Source organism: Gossypium arboreum, chromosome 5, assembly GCF_025698485.1.
Source record: "Gossypium arboreum isolate Shixiya-1 chromosome 5, ASM2569848v2, whole genome shotgun sequence".
Lineage (NCBI taxonomy): Eukaryota > Viridiplantae > Streptophyta > Magnoliopsida > Malvales > Malvaceae > Gossypium > Gossypium arboreum.
Genome location: NC_069074.1, coordinates 13,255,037 through 13,281,704, shown reverse-complemented (window position 1 = coordinate 13,281,704; position 26,668 = coordinate 13,255,037). Strand labels below are relative to the sequence as shown.

The 26,668-nt window shown below is 30.5% G+C and overlaps 3 protein-coding genes across 3 annotated transcripts; 1 reads left to right on the top strand and 2 right to left on the bottom strand.

The window, feature by feature from the left end:
* The first annotated feature begins 3,943 nt into the window (after window positions 1-3,943).
* Window positions 3,944-5,416, top strand: LOC108452215 (senescence-specific cysteine protease SAG39-like). The gene is made up of 2 exons (XM_017749981.2): window positions 3,944-4,498; window positions 4,577-5,416. Exons 1-2 carry the CDS (start codon window positions 4,066-4,068, stop codon window positions 5,167-5,169), a joined length of 1,026 nt encoding a protein of 341 aa, XP_017605470.1. The 5' UTR covers window positions 3,944-4,065; the 3' UTR covers window positions 5,170-5,416.
* A 659-nt stretch (window positions 5,417-6,075) lies between these two features.
* LOC108452213 (senescence-specific cysteine protease SAG12-like) lies at window positions 6,076-8,039 on the bottom strand. Its single transcript, XM_017749980.2, has 2 exons — window positions 6,926-8,039; window positions 6,076-6,821 (listed from the first exon to the last, which is right to left on the bottom strand). Exons 1-2 carry the CDS (start codon window positions 7,365-7,367, stop codon window positions 6,241-6,243), a joined length of 1,023 nt encoding a protein of 340 aa, XP_017605469.1. The 5' UTR covers window positions 7,368-8,039; the 3' UTR covers window positions 6,076-6,240.
* An 8,147-nt stretch (window positions 8,040-16,186) lies between these two features.
* Window positions 16,187-16,916, bottom strand: LOC108452703 (uncharacterized). Its single transcript, XM_017750502.2, has one exon. It carries the CDS (start codon window positions 16,769-16,771, stop codon window positions 16,292-16,294), a length of 480 nt encoding a protein of 159 aa, XP_017605991.2. The 5' UTR covers window positions 16,772-16,916; the 3' UTR covers window positions 16,187-16,291.
* Window positions 16,917-26,668: the final 9,752 nt, after the last annotated feature.

The following is a 26,668-nucleotide window of genomic DNA, read 5'->3' as shown; positions in this document are numbered from 1 at the left end:
TGTGTTAGTAAAAATATACAAAGTATTAAATAAGTGAAATTATGGAAAATGTGAAATTTTATGGAAATAAGGACTAAATTAAAAGACTTGAAAAATATGTGGTGGAAATAATACAAGTGAAATATATAGAAATTTGATGTGGAAAATGAGATAGTGGAATTAATTATGTGAATTACGTTTGATGTCAAAGAAAAATTGTGTAATAATGAATAGAGAACTTTTATGAAAAAATGTGATTAAATTGGAAAGTTATAAAAGTTTACAAGAAAATATTGATAATAAAGCACATAGTGAAAAATAAAAGAATATACCTAAGTTTTTGAAATTAAGGGTTAAATCGTGAATTTGGGAAATTTTATATTAGAAATAGACAAGTGAAGTGCACAACACTTAGAATGAGAAAAAATGATGTTGTAGTGAATTTTGGAATATTAATAAGTATTGAATTATGTTATATGTGTTATTAAAAGTAAAATATATTGCTACGAAATATTGTACTAATGACTAAATTACAAAATATATAAAACGAATACGTGATAAGGATTATTAGTGAATTATGGATGAATAATGAATTTAGAAATATAATACATGTATTAAAGATGGTGAAGATATAAGTACACGGATTATTGGAAAAAGGATTAAATTGTAAAGTACGTAAAAGTATTATGCGAAAAGTGTAAAAGTGATATATGTGCATGATATAATTTGCCCAAGTAGACGAGATTAGAACTATTAGGATATTAGTGGCATACCATTAAGGGACCTTAGTGCACTTTCCGAATATTAGCACATTAGTGCTCTCTGTTTAATAATACATAATAATGTACCTCTGTATCAGTTCCGTATATCCTAAGTGTTCTGTTTGATCTACTGGGCCTCTGCTAAAAAGGTAAACAATTTTCGTTACAAGGTAAAGGTTTATCTCCGATTCATGTTTGAAATATTGAATTAGTAAAGTGAAGATGTAAGTAATTTTAATGTATTTGAGGAAGTGTAAAAAAGATAATGACTATTAAGTTAAATATGTAAAAATAAATTGTGAAAGAAATAGTGAGAAAATCATGAAAATTTACACTGAATGGTGAAATATGATACATGTATAAAAAGAGTAGTAATTTTATAAGTTGATTTGAGGACTTAAGGACTAAATTGTAAAATAAGTAAAAGTTACAAATGAATATGATAAATAAATAAAGAAATGAGATATTAGAAATTAAGAAATTTAATAGAATTTAAATATCATGGGTACTTACTAAGTCTTCGCTGACTTAACGCATTTATTTTCAACGCGTAGATATAGTAATTTTGAAAAATTGTAATTGAGGTTGTGAGCATCCATCTCATCACATCTCCAAGTGTCAAGAGGGTATGTTTCAAAATTTTGAATAAAATGGCATGTACTTAGGAAGATCAAGTGTGTTCCAAGTAGTAGGGATTAAAATATAAGTTATGAAACCTTTATTTTTTTTTAATGTTCAAATATGTTAGTGATTAACCAAAATTATTTTAGCGCTAAATGTAATATTCCTATATCAAGTTCATTAGGTCAAACCAAATATAGAGGTGTTACAGTTTATTTATCCTAAAGCATCTACCTGTTAGAACGAATGGGGTTAGGTAGGTAGTGGTGCAAATATAAGCTATATAGAAGACTTTAAAGTCTTGACCAGGCATTTACAAAGGGAGGAGGTGGTGGTGGGTTGGATTTGGAGGATTTGGTGGGTGCATTGATTTATGCAAATCTAATTTAGAGTGTTTTTGAGGAGCTCAATCCAGATTTTATATCTAAAAGAGACAAAACAAATTTAAATGCTTCTTATATAGTAACTGATAGAGATGTATATGTTGATTGACTGAAAAGGAGAAACAGAGAGAATTAGGCTAACATTAATAAAGGTGTTTGTTAACAAATTTATTATATCCAATACATTATTCAAATGGAATTAAATTATAAAAAATTTGAATATCAAATATAATTTTCTCTTATTTTCGATTCATAAGGTAAAATATTAAATATATATTTAAATTAGATATGAACAAACACAATTCTATTTCCTTTAATGATTTCAAATAAATCATAATATTTAAAAAATGGCTAATATATTAAATAAATCCTTAAACATTATTATTTTACTTAAATAAGCCCTTATACTATTTGTTACATCTAAATGAACTCTTAAACTTTTCACTTTGTACATCGAAGTAAACCATTAAACTTTAACTGATAACAAGATAAGCCCTTTGGATGCATTTGCAACCATACCTAATGGCTAATAGAATATAAACTGTGCCGCAAGTCCGCAACCCCAGTTGCTCCTTTGATAATATTTGCTCCAGTAAAACTCTTCGATATTTTTTTTTTCTTTTATTTTTTACATGTAAAGTGTTTTTGAACTATGATGTCATTAATCTCTAGGTTTTATATAATAAATTATTAAATAATTTAATTATAAAATAATATGTATTAATACTTTATTGAGTAAAAACATAAGGTTTTTTAATAGGGCAACTATCATTAAACTACATATAAAAATATTATATATTCTTATGCCCCTCCATTTTATTTTTTATTTATTTGTTTTTATTTTATCCATATTAATGTAATCTAGTAAATTTTAATTATATTATATTAGTAGAAGTATGATTTTTTTAGTATATCTACGCATATATTAATTTAATGATATTTTTATCCTCGACTTATTACTATAGTTGTATTTAAATTTAAACAAATATTCCCTCATTAATTTTAATTTCACAATTATTGTACTCAATCCGTCACTATATTAACTAATTCTATTGTCATCCTTATTTTTAATTTTATGTTGCTAATCTCGTCATCCATTTAAATAAAAATGTCTTTTTAGAAAAAGTTATTAAATATAAACTAGAATGTTTTGCTTAAATTATGGTACTAAGACTCCAAAAGCATAAAAAACATCTTATGACTGTTCAATTTTGATAGATATGGAGAATAATTTATATTTTAGCTAGCTTTTCATTTGTTTTTCTGCAAAAGAAGTTGTTAATGTTGAAACTCAAATCTTTTATTTATTAATTTTAAAATTTATTTTTCCAAAATGATTGCACGAATTGTTTAAACTAAACTTTGATTAAACACTCAATTTTCCACCCTCTTTCAGCAGGCTTCACAAGAACATTAATCCATCTTCCTTATGGATAATGCGAACATGAACCTCGTCCTATGCGGGATATGAATATGGAATCGATGAAGAATAGAAATAGGGCGCCTCATTAAAGCCAAATCATAACCTATAAACTACTAGTTGTAAAAGTTAAACTGAGGGCTTCGCTACTGCATCTGTCTTGAAATATGCTTTCTTTCAAGGCACAAACTAGTATTCCCCTCGACACCATCGTAGAGGAAGCAGGACAAAACACTATTCCTAGGTGAAGCAGCCAAAAGTGGCACTTTGATTATGACTAATTGTCCCAGGGCCGTAACTTGTAAGGTAGGGATGTTATATTTATCACAATTTAGCCATCCTTAGCACGCTAACTTGCCCCATCACTTCTTCCGTTTCATATTAGAATATTGTTTAATGAAGAATGAATATTTCGGATCCCAATTTTGTCACGAACATAACTACTAATAATTCCATTAAAATAAGAAGTATTGAATTATGTTAAAACTCTGCAGAAAAACAAGCAGGTTTAAAAGGAATATAGTCCTATATTTATTTCTTGATATATTCTTGGGTGACTCTTAGTTTCACTACGATGAACGGTACATGTAAATGCAATCTGAAGATGTCTGGAATCTATTATTGAATTTATTGCCAGAAGTTTTAAAATCCAAGAATTTAAGTTAGATACGAATTAGAATCTTACCAAGTAATGAAATTAGCATGGAGTCCTTGTCAGAATATTTTGCAGGGCACGTAGATTGAGGTTTGTTTTTTTTTTTGTTGTTGTCTGTTGCTAGTATGGGAGAAGTATGGCTCGAGAACTCCTCTCTATATAAACCGCAGACAATCTTAGGATTGGCATCCCTCACAGCTCACATTCCTTAACTGTAGCATTCCTGAAATTTACTCCTCCCTAACAATGGCTTCGATAAGTCAATGTTTGTTCTTAATCTTTGTTTTGGGAATTTGGGCTTCTCAGGCCTCGTCCCGTTCTGTTCCTGAGGTATCTATGTCTGACAGGTTTGAACAATGGGTGTCTAGCTATATCAGACTTTATCAGGATGCAGCAGAGAAGGAGAAACGTTTCCAGATATTCAAGGAAAATATGGAGTATATCGAATACCACAATGCTGATGCCAACAAAAAGTACAAGCTAGGTGTTAATGAATTTACGGACTTGACCAATGAAGAGTTTAAAGCCATGAGAAATGGGTACAAAATGCGATCTTCCAACACTGTTGCAGCTTCGAAAACAACTTCTTTCAGGTATGAAAATGTTAGTGCAGTTCCATCTAGCATGGATTGGAGAAAGAAAGGAGCTGTGACCGGCATCAAGGACCAAGGCCAATGTGGTAAGTAACAACAATTTGTGAAACAACTTTAAATGATTATGATTCCATAATGCTAATTGTTTCTTTTGGATGATATAGGATGCTGCTGGGCGTTCTCAGCTGTGGCAGCCATGGAAGGTATTAGCAAGCTCAAAACTGGTACATTGATCTCACTATCAGAGCAAGAGTTAGTTGATTGTGATGTCAATGGCGAAGACCAAGGCTGCAATGGTGGTCTCATGGATGATGCTTTTGAATTTATCATTTCAAACAAAGGACTTACTACCGAAACCAATTACCCCTATGAAGGAGTTGATGGAAGCTGCAACAAGAAAAAATCAGCCAACCATGCTGCCAAGATCACTGGTTTTGAAGACGTACCTTCAAACAGCGAGTCAGCACTGTTAAAAGCTGTGGCCAATCAGCCAGTTTCAGTTGCCATTGATGCTGGTGGGTCTGACTTCCAGCACTACAAAAGTGGTGTCTTCACTGGCGAATGCACTACCTTCCTTGATCATGGGGTTACAACAGTTGGCTATGGAGAAGCTGAAGACGGGACCAAGTATTGGTTGGTGAAGAATTCATGGGGCACTAGCTGGGGTGAGGATGGATACATTAGAATGCAGAGAGATATTGATGCTGCAGAAGGTCTTTGCGGTATTGCAATGGAAGCCTCTTACCCAACTGCTTGAAGATAAACACATAATATATTATGAAGCTGTCTGTGCAGCATGTATAGTGAACAGTCCTCTTTTAAGCATTCTAGAAGTCCAATTAGCTATCCTCAGGAAAAAAGAACAGAAAGTTAAGTTCTTATCAGCTTATTCATACAAACCTATATGAAACAAGGGTATATGTGCATAGTTTCATCAGTATTATTGTTCTGTACTTATTACCAAATGCCTTGAAACAGAAAGAAAAGCTTTCACTTTCCTTTGATCTTTCTACTCATATATATAACCAGCATTTAGTTCGAAGAGATGGTCACAATTGTTTTCCTGGAGGGGAAAGAGCTCATTACACATATGTAGATTGATTAATGGCATCAGCAAGTAGACCATTCTAGCAGACCATCTCATTTTTCTTTTCCCCCTAATAAGTTTTAACTAATAAAACAACATCTGCATGATCAATTCTCATTTGTTACTTCATGGTGTACCTTGAAAGACAGATTACATCAATAATGACCATCCTATGTTCTTAGCCTTCTGGGGATTTCTTGTTTATATAGGTCAACAAATCCCTTAGCAGTTCCCGAAACAGGGAATCTCTATTTTGGTGCCATGCTCTAACAAAGCAATTACCCAAACTATATACAACGTACTGAGATATTATGTTATGAACTTTTGCTTTTAATTCGGATAATTCTATGGACTCGGCTACTCCTTGATGCATATAGATTCCTTGAGGGAATCTATTGATTGGACACGTAATATTCATTATTAGATGTGGAGTAGCTTTTAACAATTTTTACGCCCGCATCAAATGAAAGAAAAGAAACGTCGCTTCTATATCTTTCAGTAACTTACAGGGTGATAGCAGGCAAACAGTGGTTTTTTTAAACCAAAAAAATCAAATGGAACCTCAACAGTAGCAGATCATCAAATCAAACACTTTATTGCTGAATTTTTTTTACAGTTTCCTACAGGAAGCGTAGCTACCATAACACAAATTTTACAATAGTTTTACACCTTCAGACAAATAACCTGATATTGGTATTGACAGGTTGTAATATAACAGTATTCCAATAATATTTTCTTCTTTCATGCAAGTGGGTAAGAAGCTTTCATGGCAACGCCACAAAGGCCTTCCTTGGCAGCAACATCCCTCTCGAGCTTCATATACCCTTTCTCACCCCAGTCAGTACCCCACGAATTCTTCGCCAACCAGTACTTGGTACCATCCGAGTTGGTTCCGTACCCAACCAACGTGACAGCATTGTCAAGGTAAGTGTCACACTCCCCGGAGAAGACCCCGCTCTTGTAAAACTGGAAAGACCATCCACTTCCTTCTATAGCAACAGAAACTGGTTGGTTGGCCACTGCTTGTAACAAGGCCTTTTCGTTATTAGGCGGTACATCTTCGTAGCCGGTTATAGTTGCCGCAGGATTTGCTTCCTTCTTTCTGCAAGCTCCTTCCGATCCCTGGTAAGGGTAGTTAGCTTCTGATGTTAGGCCATGGATACTTTTGATGAACTGAAAGGCAGTGTCCATAAAGCCACCCTCACATCCTTCATTTTCACCATTGTCCACAAGTTGCTGCTCTGACAATGAAATTAACTTCCCTTTCTTGAGTGCTGTTATGCCTTCTATAGCCGCTACTGCTGAAAACGCCCAACAACATCCTGTATTTTGACGCAACATATAACAAGTACCATATATTGACCTGCCATGAAGTAAAAGATAATAAAACAAATGACTAGCTTATAATCCATGAATTCTCACTCACCGCATGAGCCTTGATCCTTGACAGAGGTCACGGCACCCTTTTTCCTCCAGTCCACAACAGTAGGCGCAGCGGTTACATTTCCATGGCGGAAATTTGCGGGTTTTGAATTTGACATCAATTCAAAAGACTGGCGTTTGTAACCAGTGTGTAGGGAATGGAATTCCTCATTAGTTAAGTCTGCAAATTTGTTTACACCTAGCTTATATCCTTTCTCCGCACCGTTATTAAAAGCATCGATACGTTCAACGTTTTCCTTAAATATTGCAAAGCGTTTCTCGTGCTCGGCTGAGTCTGTGTAGACGCGGCCATGCATAGCCATCCATTCTTCATGCCTCTTCAGCATGTGTTCCTCATTGAGAGGGCGACAGCGGGCATGTGAAATCCAGATGGACAAAACAAGGAGATAAGCCAAGCACATGTTTTGGCATACATTTGTAGCCATTCCACTAAGATTATCGATGATTATGGAAGTAAATACCTGAATATGAATCTATTTGCAATGGGCGCACTTACATCAAAAGAGCTATGAGGGTTTTATAGACAGCATTTTCTCCGGTCATCATCCTATATCCCCACCCCGGTAGTGCTTTGATTAGACTTGCTACTACTCTGTGTGCCTTACAATATGTTCAGACTAACACACCAAATTGGAATGCGATATTCTGGTAAGCTAGTCATAATTGATGCCATTTAAACTGACGTTGATGATCATACAAAGTACATAAAACCACACCATGAATATACCTTATATGCAAGCAAAAGAAGTGGAATAAGCCCTTAAACACTAGAAAATGTCAAAATCGTTCTCCTAGGAAGTTGTGTGCATTTAGAAGCCTGTTCAATGAATCTTGTGTTTGTGGTTTGTAATGAAAAGAAGTTTTATGTATTTAGAGTGCTTACTCTAACATGACATTGAATGCAGTGACAAACTAAGGGCCCCTTTGACGTCACAAAGCTTTCAGTGCGTTGGCATCTGCTGTTTAAAATGACGGAAAATTCAATTGCAGTTGAGATTGGTCTGCATTTGGATGATCTCCGGTGAGAATTTCAAACTCACTGCACCCTTCTATTGTCACTGAAGGGGAGGGCTCCAACTGAGGCACTGGACTTCCAGTGAGAGGAAAATTTTCTATTTTGCCCCTCTTATCTATATTTTATTTTATTATTATTTTAAAATTTTAATATAAATGTTATTTATGTAATTCTTAATTATTATTAGTTAACATAAATAGAAATATAATATATATATTTACCATTTACTATAGATTTTTATTATTATATATTAATAGTTATTAATTAATATAAATTTAATTTAATTATTATATATTAATAATTGTTTTTAACAACTTTTAATTTAATATCTCTAATGGTCATTCTCTATTTTTATCTCATTGCTATCACTGCATTTGAATCTAAACCCCTATCTCGACATTGAGCCTGTTAATGTGACTTTCGATATCATCGCGCATTTGAATCCAAACCCCTATCTCGACATTGAGTCTGCCAATGTGATTTTCGATATCATCGCCATTGATATTTTAAATCTCACCAAAGCCAATCTCATTGCTCATCCAAATGGAGACTCTTTTTGGATGGACGATGAGATTGAATATTATATCAATGAAATTAGTTATTATAACAATGAGATTAAAATAAGAGCTGATATATGTGGTAAGAATGGAAAATAACTATTAAAGATATTCAGTTAAATTTTATGTATATATAGAATAAATAATTAAAAATATTTTTAAAATAAAATATGTTAAATAATAATTATTTTTTTAAAAATAATGAATAATTAAAATTAATTTTATACTAAATTATAAAATATATATTAAAATTCTATTTATGTTAATAATAATTTGTATTAAATAATTAAAATTTTATAAAAACATAAATTTTGTATTTGTTTTTATTATATAAAAATTTTGTAATAGTTTATTATTCATATAAAAGTAATTAATCATAAAGATTATTTTTATTCTTATCAATTTTATAATAATAAATTTTATATATTTATAAAATTAGTATACAAATCAAAATTATACATGTTTCATATAATAACAAAAAGAAGTTGTTTATGTATAATTTTAATTGAAAGGAAAAAGTTGCAATTATATAAAAGGAATGTAGGAGTTAAAAGTACGAGTACAACCTGGTTGGGCGTTGCTTTTACCAATTGTAGCTTGTTGCTCCAGTGAGAATTAAGGGTTGTGGTGGTTTTGGTTGATCTCACCATTAGTTATCCTCGGTGAAAAAGAATAAATGAGGTTATACTCCTCAGGTTCCATTTCACCATTGGTGTGATGAGATTCAAAGGGACCTTAAGGTAGGATTAAGCATCATTACAACACTTGAAATCATGTTTAACAAGCAACATATATCAAAACAGCAGTTAGGTGGCTTTCACTATGTTATGTTTGACAAGGTATAAGATTATGACTAAATTAACTATGGTATGCTATGCCATTCTTAATCATAATTTATGTCAGATGTAATTACATGATCATAATCCGTATGAAATAAATAATGAGAGAAGGAAAATAGCTTACTTCTGTACATATGATGAATTAAAACTTTAAAATGTTTTCCATCACATAATTCAAACAAAATCAGAACTGCATTACCATTTTTGTGAAACACCCAAGCCGCAATTTCAATCGATAGGTCCACAAAAATCAATCCTTGAACCAAAATCACTAACCCTACTTATCAATCATTATAACGTATTGACGCTCACTTCTTGAAATCAACATCATGCAGATTCCAAGATTCCTTTCATTTTGGAATCCATGTGAAAAAAACCATCTTTGTAATAGTTTATGCCTGGGATGAAGTGAGGTGGACCACATGAAAACCATCTTTGAAATACTAGGCGTGCTAGTCAGATCCCTCCACTCCTTTCTCGTAACAGAATGGGTATGTCAATCACATTCAACCTGGGAAAGCAAACTTTGTTACGTTAAGCAAGCTCCCACTCAATCAATTTTATGGAAAAAGTTTTCCTTTTTCCTCATTGCAGCAGCTTTTGCTTTTTTCTTGTTTGGATCTTTTTAACCTGCAGCTTTAAACCTTTGGAGGGCATAAAACCCCGGACCCAACACTTCCAATATGACCCCATCAAGGTTTTTTTTTTTTTAGGTTGGATTTAATTTTTCAATTATTCAAGTCGAGATTAATATAATTACCAAAATACTTTTATATATAAATATAATAATAATATTTTATTAACATTTGTTTTAGCATACTTCTACCAAAAAAATTAGGGTAAATTATAAAAATAATCACTCAATTATTATTATATTTTTGTTTTAGTCATCCATGTTTAAATTTTTTACTTTAGTAACTAACGTTTTCAAATATTTAATATTTAGGCCATTCATCTGTTAAATAACTAATGGTCGCCTTTTTTTTATAGGAATAATAAAAAATTTAGCCCTCCAATGTTTACAAATTCTATCAATTTAGTGTTAATTCTAAAAATTCAACAAATTTAATGTAACGGCTTAATTTTCAGTGGTGTCGGAAATGGTGATTTGAGATCACTAAATCCGACAAGTAATATTGAACAAGATAGTAATTTAATATTTATGAGCCAAGTAAGAATTTAGAAGAATTTGTGAATTGGTGAATTTAGTGAATTAAAAGAATTTATTACGTTAAACAGGTCAAAAATAAGTTATCGAGAAGTTGAATTTGAAAACCAAGCCATAAATATTTTTAGAAATATTTATGAAGTATCATTAAGTTAGTATTAAAGTTTTCTTGAGAAATTTTAATGTTTGGGTAGTCAATTAAATAAGAAGGACTAAATTGTAACAAAAGAAAAATTTACTAGAAGGATTAAATAGCTCAAGTGTTAAAAGAAAGAGGATTTAAAGGGAAATTAAGCCTAAAATTGAATAGGTTGGACGGCAAGGGCAAGAAAATCAGCAGAAAAATAAGGGAAATAAGGGCAAAATTGGAAATTTTAGAACTTTAACATATAAAATAAGGACAAAATTGAAAAATCTAGAGATCTCTTCATATTTTCTCATCCAAAACGCCATAGGAGGTCTGGAGAAAGCTGGTTTTTCATATTTTTACATCATTTGAATTTTATTCTTGCTTTTTCTTGATAATTTTTATTTTTTATGACTTTTACAATTAGGTCCACTTATAGAATTCATTAGTTTTTGATTTGGTGGGTGAAATTAGAAGTTACCCTGGATGAGTAAGGGAAGTTTATGATGAATTATTATGAAATTTAAGTTCTAATTTCATATTAAGGTAGTTTTATTAAGTGATTTTGATAGAAAATGGTATTTAGGACCTAATTGTGAAAAAGTTGTGAATTAGAGGTTGGTGTCGAAATTAAGAATATAAAAGGTTGTGAAATAGTTTATAATGATAAAATAAAGTGTTAATTGAGAAATTTTAGTTCAATTTATGGGTAAATTGAGCAGGGACTAAATTGTAAAAATTGTAAATTTTGGGATAAAAGTGAGATTTTGAAAATTGAAGAGCATAAATTATGAAGTGAAATAGAAATAAAATAAATACTAATGAGTGAAAATATTTTACATTATATATCAAGAATCTAAAGAAGAACGAGAAAAAGAAAAAGTTGCAGAATAGTCCCTAAATTTTAATATCTTCTACAAATCAGCCGGGTAAGTTTATATGGTTGAATTTACATGTTTAGTTGTGAATGATTGAATGATATAATGTGTTATTGTATATGAATTTGCTGTGGGATTGTGAAAATTATGTTAAAATGAAAGAATAAATATGGAAATTTAAATTAGAAAAACGCAGAATTGAGTATGTTTGTATCGTGACATGTGATGAATTGACGAATAAGACCATGGTTGATCCATAGAAAAGTTGTCAAACGAAGGTATGGTACCATCCATATTGAGTTGTGAAACGTAGGTATGGTATTATCCATACTGAGTTAAGAAAAGTAGGTATGACATTTCCCATACCGAGTTGTGAAATGTAGGTATGGTATTTCAATGAGGAAAACCATAATGAGTTGTGAATCATGGCACTGAGAAACGACGTACTCAATTTCGTAAGACGTTTCCTAATTTGATAATAAGTAATATATGAGGTGTGAACTAAAATGAAAAGGGACCGTGTAGTTGCTAATGTTGAGCTCAACTATGTGAAGTATTATAACAATTGTTGTGGATGGCAGGGAACTTTAGTAAATGTTTTATTATTGTTTGGAAATATTATGATTGGTAAGCATTACATTTAAACCTATGAACTTACTAAGCTTCAATAAGCTTACTTGTGTGTGTTTGATATTTTTATGTAGATTGTATTAAAGGGAAGTTAGTAGATTGGATCATCACAACAAAGCTCACTATCCAGATCAATTCCGGTAGCTTTTTTTTATGTTTAAAGATTTATATGGCATGTATAGAGTTTAAATGAAATGAAGTAAAGATGTTATAAACTAGTTAACAATATTTTGTACTAAAACAGTTTTTGGTTAATAGCAGTAGTTCAACTTTGAAAATTCACCATAAATTATAAAAATTGAATTAGAGGTTAAATAAGATATGAAATAAAATCCTATTGAATCTAGTTTCACATAGAAGAAACGGTGTACGCAAAAGACTTTCATATTAGGAGATATTTTAATTTCTGTGAGACAAGGTCAGAGTGATTTCGAGCTCCCCTATTCTGACTTTAGAAAATCATTAAAAATTGTACAAAAATAATTATGGATTATAATTCATATGCTTAAAATCCTTAATGAGTATTGTTTCAAAAAAAACAAATGGGAACATCACCCGAATTCTGTACTATGAGATAATTAATTTTCAGTAAAGAAAAGTCGAAACTGTTAAACAATAGAACAGGGGTAACTTTGAAAAATAAACTGTATTTTTTGGCTAATCCATAAATTCTGAAAATTTTATTATAGAAAGATATATGAGTCTAGTTTCAAATGATTTTTACGGATCTTAATTTAGAATTCTGTAGCTTAAGATATAAATAATTTAGTGATTATGACTCGAGTAGACAGCTTTGATGTGAATATAAGTAAATAATAGAATTTTTGTGTAATTATTCCGTAAACTTCGGTAACATCTTGTAACCCTATTTCGACGACAGATGTGAGTTAGGGGTGTTACATTTAACCCTTAACTTTACACATTCTATCAATTTAGTCTCACTTCTTAAAAATTCAAAAATAAAAAAAATTTTAAAAGTTCATTTCTTATAAAAATAAATAAGATTTTATAAAAATACATACACAATTATAAATAAATGAATACTTATTTTCTCTTTTTTTACATGAAATTTATTTATTAAAATCATGCTTTTTAAATAAAATATTTCTAAAACCCACAAACAAGATCTAATCCAAATTCAATTTTTTAGTTTCTTTTATAAATAATAAATTCTATTATATGTGTGGCTTTACTCTTTAGTCCTTGTCAAATTTGCGGAGCACTGGGCACTATTTTCACCCACAACCACTGACATCAATAACATTTACTATGATCTCTTTAGTCTCCACATCCTCTATCATTGCGCCGTTGAACTAGAAATTGGTTGTGGAGTTGTTGGCATAGCCTTCTACTTATCGGGTCTCTGAGACCTTATCCTTACCTATACATACTCAATCATGCCCACCCTTGAGCACAACCTCAAACATAACAAACTTGTTCCGAGAAGCAACTTTAAAGCCATCAATTCTCTCCCTTTTTGACCTTAGGCTATAGTTTTTTTAGCCAACTTGAACATGATGGTCGCTAATGTTGAAAAAAGGGCAAAGTTGAATCTATGTAAATCTTCTTCATGGTTTTCCCCATTAAATTATTTTATTTATAAGATTATTATTTTAATAAATAAATTTTATGTTAGAAAAGATATATTTATTTATAAATATTTTGATAAATTTGTATGTAATTTTATAAAATCTTACATATTTTTTATCAAAAATGAACTTTTAAATATTTTCTATTTTTAAAGCTTTTAATTTTAAAATTATAAGAATCAAGACTAAATTGACAAAATGTGTAAAGTTTAGGACTAATTTTTGTTTAATTTTTAGATTTAAGACTAAATCAGTATTGCAGGGCTAAATTTGTTTTTATTGCAATAGAAAAAGGTCACAATTAGTGATTTAACAGAGGAGTGACCAAAATATTAAATTTTGATAGCATTAGTGACTAAAATGAAAAATTTTAAACCTAGGTGACCAAAACAAAAACACACTAATAATTGAATGACTATTTTTATAGTGTACTTAAAAACTTAAAAGCACCAGTAAAAAATAATAAAAACATTGAATTTTATTGTTTTATTAGATAAAAGTAAATAAAAATAAAGATTATAACATATTGAATCAGATGTGGATTAGAATTAAGTATAACTTTAATTTTTCATTAAAACAAAAAATAATATTTAATTTCGAATCGAATTTTAGAAGTACATCTGATGAAGGTTGAGAGGAGCAAAAAATCTCCTTGTCCTGCATCGTTGCCATCTCTACTTATGTATATTGAATTATAGATGCCATTTCTCAAAATTCACTCAAATAATATTAGTTACTGCGAGGTATACTTTGTTTTGATAGATGTTGCTGGGGCTTAATCTCTAATCACCATAACCAGCAATCCAGTAAAAAAAAAATCCTTGAATTATTTTATTTTTAACTTATATATATATATATATATATATATATATATATTATGTCATAAATTAGATTTAGCTTTTGATTTGTATCTAAATAAAATTTTTGGTGTATTTGGACTAAAATTAAGTGCAATAAAATGTAATTATCAAAATAGTAATTATATTAAATTTAATTTTTAGATATGTTTGAATAATAAAATGTAATTATATTTTAATTTTTATATTATATTTGGCAGTAAAATTTAAAATTTATAATTGCATAATTATATTATTTAAAAGGAAAGAAATTAAAGCTTATCTTTATTGATTATCCATGTAATTTCCCAAATTATCAACTCCTATTGAAATTGGAGCAAGTAATTGAGGGTGTTCTAATTACACTTAATTCAATTAGGTTCAATAATTACAATAATACCTAAGACATATATGTAATTACAAATAATTACATCTAATTATAATTTTAAATAATTTACAAACATACCCAAATATTGATTTGTAAGTATATTTTAAAAGTCAAGTACTTAAGATACAATAAAAATATAAAAGAATTATCATAATTTTTAGTTATTTTGTAAAATATGAGTATATTAATTTATATTATTATTTAAATGTTTAATTGAATTAGTCTCACTCATCAATAAAATTTAAATTTAATCGACAAATAATTAAAAATTCATGTTTTTAAAAAGTAAATTCTATTATTACGACAATATTTTGTTTTTATATTTTTATATAAAATTATTAAAACCCTACGCAATTGAAAAAAAAGAACTTGACATCATAGTATTATTACAAAATTGCTCAAGAACTTTTATTATTTAAAAATTAAAATAAAGGTTAATCTCACTAAACATCGTTAAACTATGGTTGAGATATTATATTTGTTATGAATTTAAAAATATTTTAATTAAAATTTCAAATTATCAATTTTGTAATAATCAAATCTGCTCAATTACAAATTTAAATATTAAATAGTAATTCAAATTATGTTTTTTTTCTTTAATAAGGAGGAGAAAATCTCTTTTACTAATTAACCAATGGTTGGGTTGATAAATTATCAAAAAATTATGTTAAGAGATCCAATTTAAACCTCTAATGTTGGGCCGGAGGCCATCTACCAGTAACGAGAAAAAAGAAATCTAATAAAATCTACCTTGGCGAGGCTAAGCAGCTGACCCAGTGTTTCACCATAACCGTGAAGGCCTTGAACCAGTTCAAGAAGGAGAAACTTCAATGCGTTGGCCGAAAAGCTCGATTGGGTTCATTGTATTTGGGCTGATGCAATGGAATTGTGGAGCTTGAGTTATTCCTTTTCTGCTTTTCAATTGCATAAAAGCCGGTTAGATGTGTGTCATATGTGAATAGAGTAGCCCTACTACTGTTCCTTTATACTAGGAGATTAGCAAATGCTTGCCTGTTGGAATTAATGGTTATTTTATTTTTTATTAATGCTGCTTTTGTTTATGACGGCCATATCTGATAATCAAAGGACAAAGGATGCCATCACCGTTGTTGAAATTGGATTTGAAGTGACCACTGAATAATGAAGTCACTTGGTTTTATTTACATTTGTATATATATTTGTTTGGTTGAACATTGGCATGATTAATGCACCATTAATCCGTATCAACACAAATTGCATACAAGTAAAACATAAAGCAGCACAAAAAACCCCCATAGCTTCTGGACTCTGGTGGCTCCCAAAGAACAAGACGGTGCATATTTTTACTGCCCGGCAGCGAATGCGTCAACTGGAAAGGTCTTGGTTACACCAGCGAGGCTCTTGAAGTGAATTTTGCCAGTGGATGGATCGTCCACTACAATCTCATTCACTGGAGGCCATAACATGAGTTCTCTAGCCTTAACTCCCTTCAGCTTCTTGATCTGCTTCTTGTCAACAAAACCAGTAATTTCAGTGTCATAACTCACCAGTTTGCTGATCATCTGAAATTTGTGTTCAACCTTCTTTTTCTGCACAATCCACATGTAACCTGTATTCCTTACGAAACCAACTTCAATCACATCTGCAAGAGGGAGAAGTCCCAATGGGAGCCCAAACTCTTCCAGAAGACCAATAGCCATTTTCATTCCCTCATCATGCCCTTTCTTCACAATCCCCCCTTCCTTCTCTGCCATTGAATTTAGATTTCTCAACTTTTTTTCACTTTGTTGCAATTGCTTGCAGTTGTGTGTGACCTTAAACATGAAGTAAGGAGATTACTTATACTGCTCGCAGCCACGCTTACGATAAAAAATGAAAGGAGAAATCGAGGTTAATTACATTGTGTGAGCCACCACAAGGGGTTTTTCACATAAAACCGTCCATTAACTTTTTTTAAATCTCTAGACAAAGTCCACAATTTTTTTTCCCGTGATGTACTTAACAAGTAACATCATAGAAAAAACAAAAGGGAGTGGGAGACCTGTTATCACTCACTGCATTACTGTTCTGTTGTATGCATTAATCCCATAAAAACTTACACTGTTATCCCATGTTTGATTTGTAAGCTGAAATAATAACTGGCATTATAGATCTATGTTTTTGGGGTCGTAAATGGATTCAAGGTTTTTTCTGTATTTTTTGCATTAGTAATTACTGAATAGCCTGTTTCAGTTGTTTCTATCGCTTGATCTGCATCGTTTGTGCTGTTATTGTCCGGGTTCTCTTGTTGTTTAGCCTTCGGAAAAACTGTATGGCCTGCACCCTGTGCCAAAACAAGGCGAGGGGAGATGAGCAGGAAATATCTTTTGGTCATGCAAAGAAATGAGCTTGGCAACTAATATATTACTTTTTTTATGGGCGTCTAATAATCTGCGCCAAATTTATCCCATATAGGAGTTTGGCATTACAGTTGAAAGTTTCATAAGAAATTAAAATGTCATTTTATCCAAAAGCCTACTTCTAAAAATCGAAAGTGTCACCTTTTATTGGTCAAACTATAAACTTAACCACATAAACCAAATCATTTTATTTTACTATTGCTTGCTTTTATGGCCGACTTATACAACTTCAAAATGTATACATACTTTGTAGATATGATTAACCAAGGTTGAAGTGGAGACTTGAGATGACATATTCTTGAATGCTGATTTTTATTGAATTCGACAATCGGAGGCAACCAACGATCATTGTCGAGATGCAGTGCGTTACGAGGTGTCCAAACCAATTTATTTATTAAAATTTTTAGCAGTATCTTAATGCGAGACTGTACACTCTATGGAAAACAGAAGCACAGAAAACTATGTATATCATACTATACATGTAATATTACATTTGAGTAAGAAATATTACATTTAAATGCGACAATCGTTTAATTTAAATACTTATCTAAACACTTCATTTTAACATATTTAAGCTTATTTGAAGTTTTTCAAATCATTTCTATACTTTCTTTAGAGTTTGCTTACAAATGGAACCATTTAGGGTCTTTTTAGGTCAAAATAAAGTTAATGCCGTAATATTGAAAAATAAGTGTCGCGACAGGGCAAAATATTCCAATGCTGTGACACTGACTCATAGTGTCACAACATAGTCCAATGTTGCAACACTAAATATTAAATATCGCCCACAACATGGCTTAAACACCTAAAACTAAGTCAAAACTATATATCTTCAATCACTCCACGACATTTCTAAACATTTTTAAAATTTAAATATATCAAATATCATTTAAAAATCACATATAACACATGCATATATCCACCCAATAAAGATCATTGTAAGTTACAAATTAATGTTAAGCATGCATGACATAGGTTTGAAACCACTTAGCTAATTTACTACAAATATTTTAATGGTTCTAATCCTGTGTACATGCCATGCAATTATCAAAATACAAGTTCTATACACTTTAATCTTAGCTTGATGATGAGACAAGGATGGCCACTTCAAATGATGTCTTCAAAATGATCTTTACCTACGTGTTCAAAACATCGCGTTAAGCTTATGAAAGCTTACTTAGAAATTCAAATCTTACAGTTGAATTTAATTAGCTAATTTAATGAATAAATATATTTAACATGATTACAAGAATTAAACCAAAGATAAAGTATAGAATAGCAACAAAGTTAATTAACACATTTTCACTTACCATACTTTCATCATTCAGAAGTACATGAGCACATAAGTGCTAGATTATCACGAACACTAAAAGTGTTTAAACACGAGCATCAAAGTGCTAAATACACGAGCCCGCTATAGAATTCCTAATGGCATGTCATCTACATCCCACAAGTTCAAAACTTGTTTACAACTGTAACGTCCCCTAACCCTATACCGTCACCGGAACAGGGTTACGAGACATTACCAGTCAGTACAGTCCAATTTCGGTCATTAATTAAAATAAATATTCACACACATCCTAGTTTTAAGATGTCGTCCCTTTAATGGGCCCTCGCTGTTCAATATGAACAGTAAATTCAATTCGGGACTAATTTAGAATCACTACGAATTTTTAGTAAATTTCAAAATTCTTACTACATACCGTTGCCAAACATAATTTACTCATTTCATCAATACTTCTATAACCTAAATGACTCTCATAAAACGTCGTAGGTACATGCCATTATCAATACTCAACATACTTTACCTTAATGAATTCGGGATCGTCTTGGGATGCTGATTCAACGTACTATCTTTACTTAACTGCATGCGAAAACAAACCGTGACTGTTGAGTATGGTATACTCAGTGGTATTTCTATAATCTGAACAATTAATAATATAACAAATACTTAAGATCATAATAATAATTGCAATTATTCAATAATTTATTCATAGATAAATTTCAACTACTTACCATATAAATTTTATACAAATCATATAATAAACACAATAACATAATTGTTCAATTCTTAACTAAATCCATTAGTATTTACTCCATTCTTTCACTTACTATTCGGTATAGCTTTCCTTAATTTATTCACAATTCAATATCATTAAACTATATTCAACTATACACTTATCAATCATATTCCATTTTAATTCATTTCAATAACAGTCAATTTCATTTATATCATATCAACTTACTATCCCTGATAGCTTTCAGTATACACATACGATTCATATATCTCAAATAACATTTCAATTCATCAAGTGGCATCATATATCATCAATTCGAACTCCAATCATTTCATGAACCTTTGGTTCATATTTTCAATTTCATATAAATTTTCAATTCTCAATTCAATTTCTCGTTTCATTTCAATAGCTTGATCAATCAAATTTATTCGATTTATCTTTCACTTATTTACCCCTATTAACAAACTCGGACTTTGGTGGATACACGGATTCCAATCCAAACACACCAGTACGGCACATTGTGCCTAAAACGGTACATAGTACCTGATCAGTATACGACACATAAAGTGCCTAAAACGACACACGAGGTGCCTGATACGACACACGAGGTGCCTGAAATACGACACATAAAGTTCCTGATCGATAAAGTCGGCAAATCCCGCACACTTCCAGATCCTATGGCATGCCAATTATATCCGACTCAGCCCGACTAGTTAATAGGGTATTTCATTCACTTTCTCAATTTAATAATTCTTTCATCAATATACCATTCTAATAATCACATATATTCACCCATTTTCACAATTCATACAATTTCATTCAACTCAACAAATATATTTCAATTATGCACATTAATTCATAATTCAATACAATTCAATTTACTTTTCAATACCAAATATTCAAATATCACAATCTCATATATTCATATCAATTTCCTCATATTTCCAATCAATATATTTTTCAATATAACATTCATTCAATATTCAAATTTCTACATAAGTCATATATATTATATAATTCAATCAATATAAATTCAATCAAAATAATTTCAATCAATATAAATTCAATAAATTCATCGCATACCAAAATCAATCCATTCCAATTGTAAAACATCATAATTCTAACACTAACAATTGCCATATGTATATAAATATAACAAATAATAACTAAGTTCGGATTATAGAAATACAAACCGTAATTTTCGAGCTAACTCCCGTTGACTTTGTCTTGTCCTTTCTTAGCCAAGATTTCCGGTACCACATTGACTACGAAATTAATACAATTCATAATCATTAATACATTACTAATTCATATCTTGAGTTACAGAATTCTAAATTAAGATCCGCTAATTTTTCCTGAAACTAGACTCACAAATCTTCTTACAATAAAATTTTCAGAATTTTTGGTTTAGCCATTAAGTACAGTTTATTCTTTAAATTCACCCTTATTCTGCTGTCTGACAGTTTCGTCCCTTCTTCACTAAAAATTAATTATCTCACAGTACAGAACTCGGATAACATTCCCGTTGATTTCTCCTGAAAATAGACTCATTAGGGATTCTAAACATATAAATTTAAGCCTATAATTATTTTTCTTCAATTTTTGGTGATTTTCCAAATTCAGAATAGGGGAACCCGAATTCATTCTGACCTTGTCTCACAAAATTCATTATATCTCCTAATTTACAAGTCAGTTGCTTATATTGTTTCTTCTATAAGAAACTAGACTCAATAATATTTAATTCCATATTTTATTCATCCTCTAATTCAATTTCTACAATTTTTGGTGATTTTTCAAACTTAGACTACTGTTGCTGTCCAAAATAGTCTTAGTACAAAATGTTGATTTACTTTAATTTCAATTTAATTCTAACTAAATTCACTTACTTTTCTATCTTAATTCATACTTTATTTCTACTCGATTTTTAACCAAACTTTGACATAATTATCTATTTTTCATCATAAAACCATAATTTCGAAATTCTTTCAATTTAGTCCTTAAAGCATAAAACTTATGAATCACTTTACAATTCAATCCTTGTATCATTTTTAACTTGAATTTCTATCAATTTAGCCCTTAATTCATCATTTTATTTAACGTGGACAATATCTAGAAATCTAATAACTATCAAAATATCAACTTAATTTCATCAAAACTTTGTTCTAAAACTTCTAAAACATCAAAATTAAGTAAAAGGGCTTGATTGACTTACCTATTAAAGCTTAAAGCTTGAACCTTGAATTTTCCCTTTTCTCCCTTCTTTCTTTCTTTTCTCCCCTGCTCTCTGTTTCGTTTCATTCTGTTTCTATTTACTTTCATTTGCTTCTTTAGTTTATATATATAATATAATATAATATAATATAATATAATATAATATAATATAATATAATTAAAACATAAAGTATCTTTATTATATAATAATATAATAATATAATAATATACTAAACATAAAAAAAAAATCTTAGATTTTCTTCACGATAAACCGCCTCAATTTATACTTTTTGTATAATTTTCCTTTTAGTCCTTTTTATTTTCTTTTAATCTATAATTCAACTTTCACACTTTATTCAATTTGGTCCTTTTACTTAATTACTCTTAATTAAATTAAATTCACTTGATTAAACTCTAATTAACCACTCATTTTACTTCGAAAATATTTTTAATAAATATTTACGAATCCATTTTTCAGAAACGGAGACCCGAAAATACACTTTTTCAGTAACGGTAAAATTCGGGTCATTACAATTCTCTCCCCCTTAAGAAATTTCGTCCTCGAAATTTGCCTAAAAGAGAGGTGGGGGTTCAGTGATCTCACTGTTTCTTTCGGTTCTCGTATTGTTTCCTCAATATTATGACATTACCGCTCAGGCTAGTATCTCAACCGGCTCTTTCTCATACAATAGATTGCGTCAAATCTCAATATCCTTTGTCGATATAACATGTAAAAGATCTGATTTACATCTTTTGAGCACCAAATCCTGATAATCCCCATAAATTTCTTGTAATTTTGGAAGTAAAACCCAATAATATATTACCGATCGACTTTTTTTTTTGAAATTTTACATGGCCCAATGAGCGAGAATTTAATTTCCTTTTTCATCCCAATCTCAAAGTTTTCTTCGATGTGAAACTTTAAGAAATACCGCATCAACGGCGTAATGCTCAAATCCCGACATTTTAAATCTACATACAATTTCGTCTATTAAAAGTTGCTTTCGATGCTTTTGAATTACTTGCACTTTTTTTCAATTTCACGAATCAAACAGCTCCGCATATTCTTTTTCAAAAATAGAGATAATTCCAATTCAAACTCATAGAAATTATATCTCATTTCCATTTTGATATCACCATTGGTTGTAACAGTTCTGAAGATATCTGTACCTAATATAAACATTTATATGCAAATTCAAAGTATTGGTTTTCTTTTCCTAGTCTTCAATACATCTGTCTCAAATCACTGTACATCTTATTCTTCCAGAATGCATAGACATAGTACTGCTATAATTTCATGCAAATTCTCCTGTATAAGTTCTGAATCCCTCTGTTCAGCTTTTATTTCTAAATAGCAAACAACCATCATATCCAATCCGAAATGTTTAATCAGAAATCATCTGTATACTATATCCATTTAACCGATAACTCATTACTACATTTCTGAGCTTCGCAGATCTGCTGTAAAGAAGTCGGTTTAATTTTTTTTTTATCTCTACCAAAATTGATCAATCTTCAAATGATAACAGTCAGATGTTCATAGCTCATAACACAAAACAAAGCTTTCAACTTGAATATACATACATTCATTTGTCTTTTCGGATGATAATTAATTATCATATCTTGATCTTTTAATGCAAGAACAATAACTACCACTTCCGAATCAGGTATCAAATAATTCTTCCTATGTGATTCTAACATTTCATAACATAAACCATTACTTCACTTTTTTTTTGCATCAAAACACTGCTATCCTGTAAATCACAAGTTTCTTTATCGGATTTCAGACTGAACCAGAACTAGTGCTTCAGTTAACTGAGCTTTCAACTAATCGGAACCTTGCTAACGTCTATCAGATCATTCCAATTCCATATCTTTCTGTAATAACCGACTAGTTTTAGAAAACTTCTAATTTCAAATATATTTTTCACTATTATTTCAGTTACAAAATCTATAGCACATTCAACTTCTTCAATCAACAGTAGTTTGGGCAACTCTTCTGGAAACACATTAGAATTCTCTTGCACTATTGCCATTGATTTAAACCTTAACTTAAATATTTTAATATTCAATACATAAACAAGGTAAATACCATGACCCCTTTCCGGCATATATCTGTGTTGGCATGTTCAATATCACAATAGACAATTAGCTCAATCTTCTCTGATTCAACAAAACATTTCATCATCTTGATCTTGCAACATATTATACTTCTGCTTATAATTTACCACCATATCATGCAGAATTAACCATTCCATTATTGAGATTATATCAAACAGTAAGAACATCAAATCGATCAGAAAACAGTAGTATCATTATCAAACAGTTCCTGCAGATCTTATCAGCCCATAAATACTAATCTGAAAAATTTAATGCTTCAATCCAAAAATTTCAGCAAACTCAACAGACAAATCTTTAATAGATACTAAACTTATGTAATCATAGGAATAGTCAAACCAAGATCAATTTAAAATAATCATATTAGTGTCGATAAAGAAGAAAGTACCTGTAATGACATCCGGTAGAGATAAATCTTCTCATATACAATTAACATATACCCTGGCTGATGTTTATTCTTCAGATTTTACAGTGAAGTCATTTGTCACACTTCGGCTTTCACTCGTATTTCTGAGATTACAGGGTAACCTACCTCTTTTAACTACATTACTCGGTCTTGAACTCTGAATAATGTTTTTTTCAATTTTCTTCAAGCAATCACTAAGATAAAAATCAGGAGAATCATGTCTAACACATATTCCATTCCTTATTCTATATTCTTTAGCTTCTGTCTTCATTTAAACCATCTTCAAACCATTTGTATCATACAGTTTCTATCGGAATATACCCTCTGATATATTTATTTAATCAAACAAATTCCTTCATACGATTGCGATTATATGATCTTGTTTAAGCTTCAAGAATTCTGTATGTTTCTGATCAAGAAATCTCTGACTGATATATATATATTTCTTTCAGAACTCATCTCAGAAAATTTCTAAATAACCCTTTCTTAATCACAACATAATCAATTTTTCTACCACTGATAACCTAAATCTTTTAACAGGAATATCATACCCTTCTAACATTTAATCGGTGATCAGAACAATTCATTTACAATCCCGATAATATTCTCTAACCAGGTTTCAATTTCTTTCAAGATCATTCTCAACTGTAATTCTCAATTCATCCACACTATATATATATACATGTACAGATCATTAACAGCAGATAACTTACCCGTTCAGACAAGCTCTATACCTTGAAGCACTTCGGGAACCGAGTAAGAAACAGGAGGGATATATACTGTAGCAGATACAATTTCTTCTACTCACTGAAGAACATCAGTTATAATTCTAAATAATTATTTATCATTTCTTTTTCTATTATTTCATCAGTTATTATTCAAGAATTAATTACCCATTGAGTTTATACCCGGTGTTGTTGATTCGGTTTTCATCTAATTCACGAGACTATTCGTCTCAAAGATACATTTCATAATCAATACCATCGATATTTTCGTCTAACATTTTCACTATAAAACAGTACCAAACAAATATATCAGCATCCGATCCCGACTCAATTTCGACTCAATTATGGCATGTACCTCTAGACTCAATTCGAGCTCGATTTAGTCCGAGAATCGGCTAAACCTGAATAGCTCTGATACCACTAAATTTGTAACGTCCCCTAACCCTATATCGTCACCGGAACAGGGTTACGAGATATTACCAGTCGATCTGATCCAATTTCGGTCATTAATTAAAATAAATATTCACACATCCTAGTTTTAAGATGTCGTCCCTTTAATGGGCCCTCGCTGTTCAATATGAACAGTAAATTCAATTCGGGACTAATTTAGAATCACTACGAATTTTTAGTAAATTTCAAAATTCATACTACATACCGTTGCCAACCATAATTTACTCATTTCATCAATACTTTTATAACCTAAATGACTCTCATAAAACGTCCTAAGTACATGCCATTATCAATACTCAACATACTTTACCTTAATGGATTCGGGATCGTCTTAGAATGCTGATTCAACATACTATCTTTACTTAACCTGCGCACGGAAACAAACCGTACGCTGAGTATGGTATACTCAGTGGTATTTCTATAATCCGAACAATTAATAATATAACAAATACTTAAGATCATAATAATAATTACAATTATTCAATTATTTATTCATAGATAAATTTCAACTACTTACCATATAAATTTTATACAAATCATATAATAAACACAATAACATAATTGTTCAATTCTTAACTAAATCCATTATTATTTACTCCATTCTTTCACTTACTATTCGATATAGCTTTCCTTAATTTATTCACAATTCAATATCATTAAACTATATTCAACTATACACTTATCAATCATATTCTATTTTAATTCATTTCAATAACAGTCAATTTCATTTATATCATATCAACTTACTATCCCTGATAGCTTTCAGTATATACATACGATTCATATATCTCAAATCACATTTCAATTCATCAAGTGGCATCATATATCATCAATTCGAACTCCAAATCATTTCATGAACCTTTGGTTCATATTTTCAATTTCATATAAATTTTCAATTCTCAATTCAATTTCTCGTTTCATTTCAATAGCTTAATCAATCAAATTTATTCGATTTATCTTTCACTTATTTACCCCTATTAACAAACCCGGACTTTGACGGATACATGGATTCCAACCCAAACACACCAGTACGGCACATTGTGCCTAAAATGGTACATAGTACCTGATCAGTATACGACACATAAATTGCCTAAAATGACACACGAGGTGCCTGATATGACACACGATGTGCCTGAAATACGACACATAAAGTTCCTGATCGATAAAGCTGGCAAATCCCGCACACTTCCAGATCCTATGGCATGCCAATTATATCCGACTCAGCCCGACTAGTTAATAGGGTATTTCATTCACTTTCTCAATTTAATAATTCTTTCATCAATATACCATTCTGATAATCACATATATTCACCCATTTTCACAATTCATACAATTTCATTCAATTCAACAAATATATTTCAATTATGCACATTAATTCATAATTCAATACAAT

Excerpts from the sequence above, each read along its gene's own strand:
- LOC108452215 (XM_017749981.2), top strand. The coding sequence starts at position 4,066 with ATGGCTTCGATAAGTCAATGTTTGTTCTTAATCTTTGTTTTGGGAATT. Across the intron at positions 4,499-4,576 it reads CAAGGACCAAGGCCAATGTG|GATGCTGCTGGGCGTTCTCA; the intron begins GTAAGTAACAAC and ends TGGATGATATAG.
- LOC108452213 (XM_017749980.2), bottom strand. The coding sequence starts at position 7,367 with ATGGCTACAAATGTATGCCAAAACATGTGCTTGGCTTATCTCCTTGTT. Across the intron at positions 6,822-6,925 it reads CAAGGATCAAGGCTCATGCG|GATGTTGTTGGGCGTTTTCA; the intron begins GTGAGTGAGAAT and ends GTCAAAATACAG.
- LOC108452703 (XM_017750502.2), bottom strand. The coding sequence starts at position 16,771 with ATGTTTAAGGTCACACACAACTGCAAGCAATTGCAACAAAGTGAAAAA.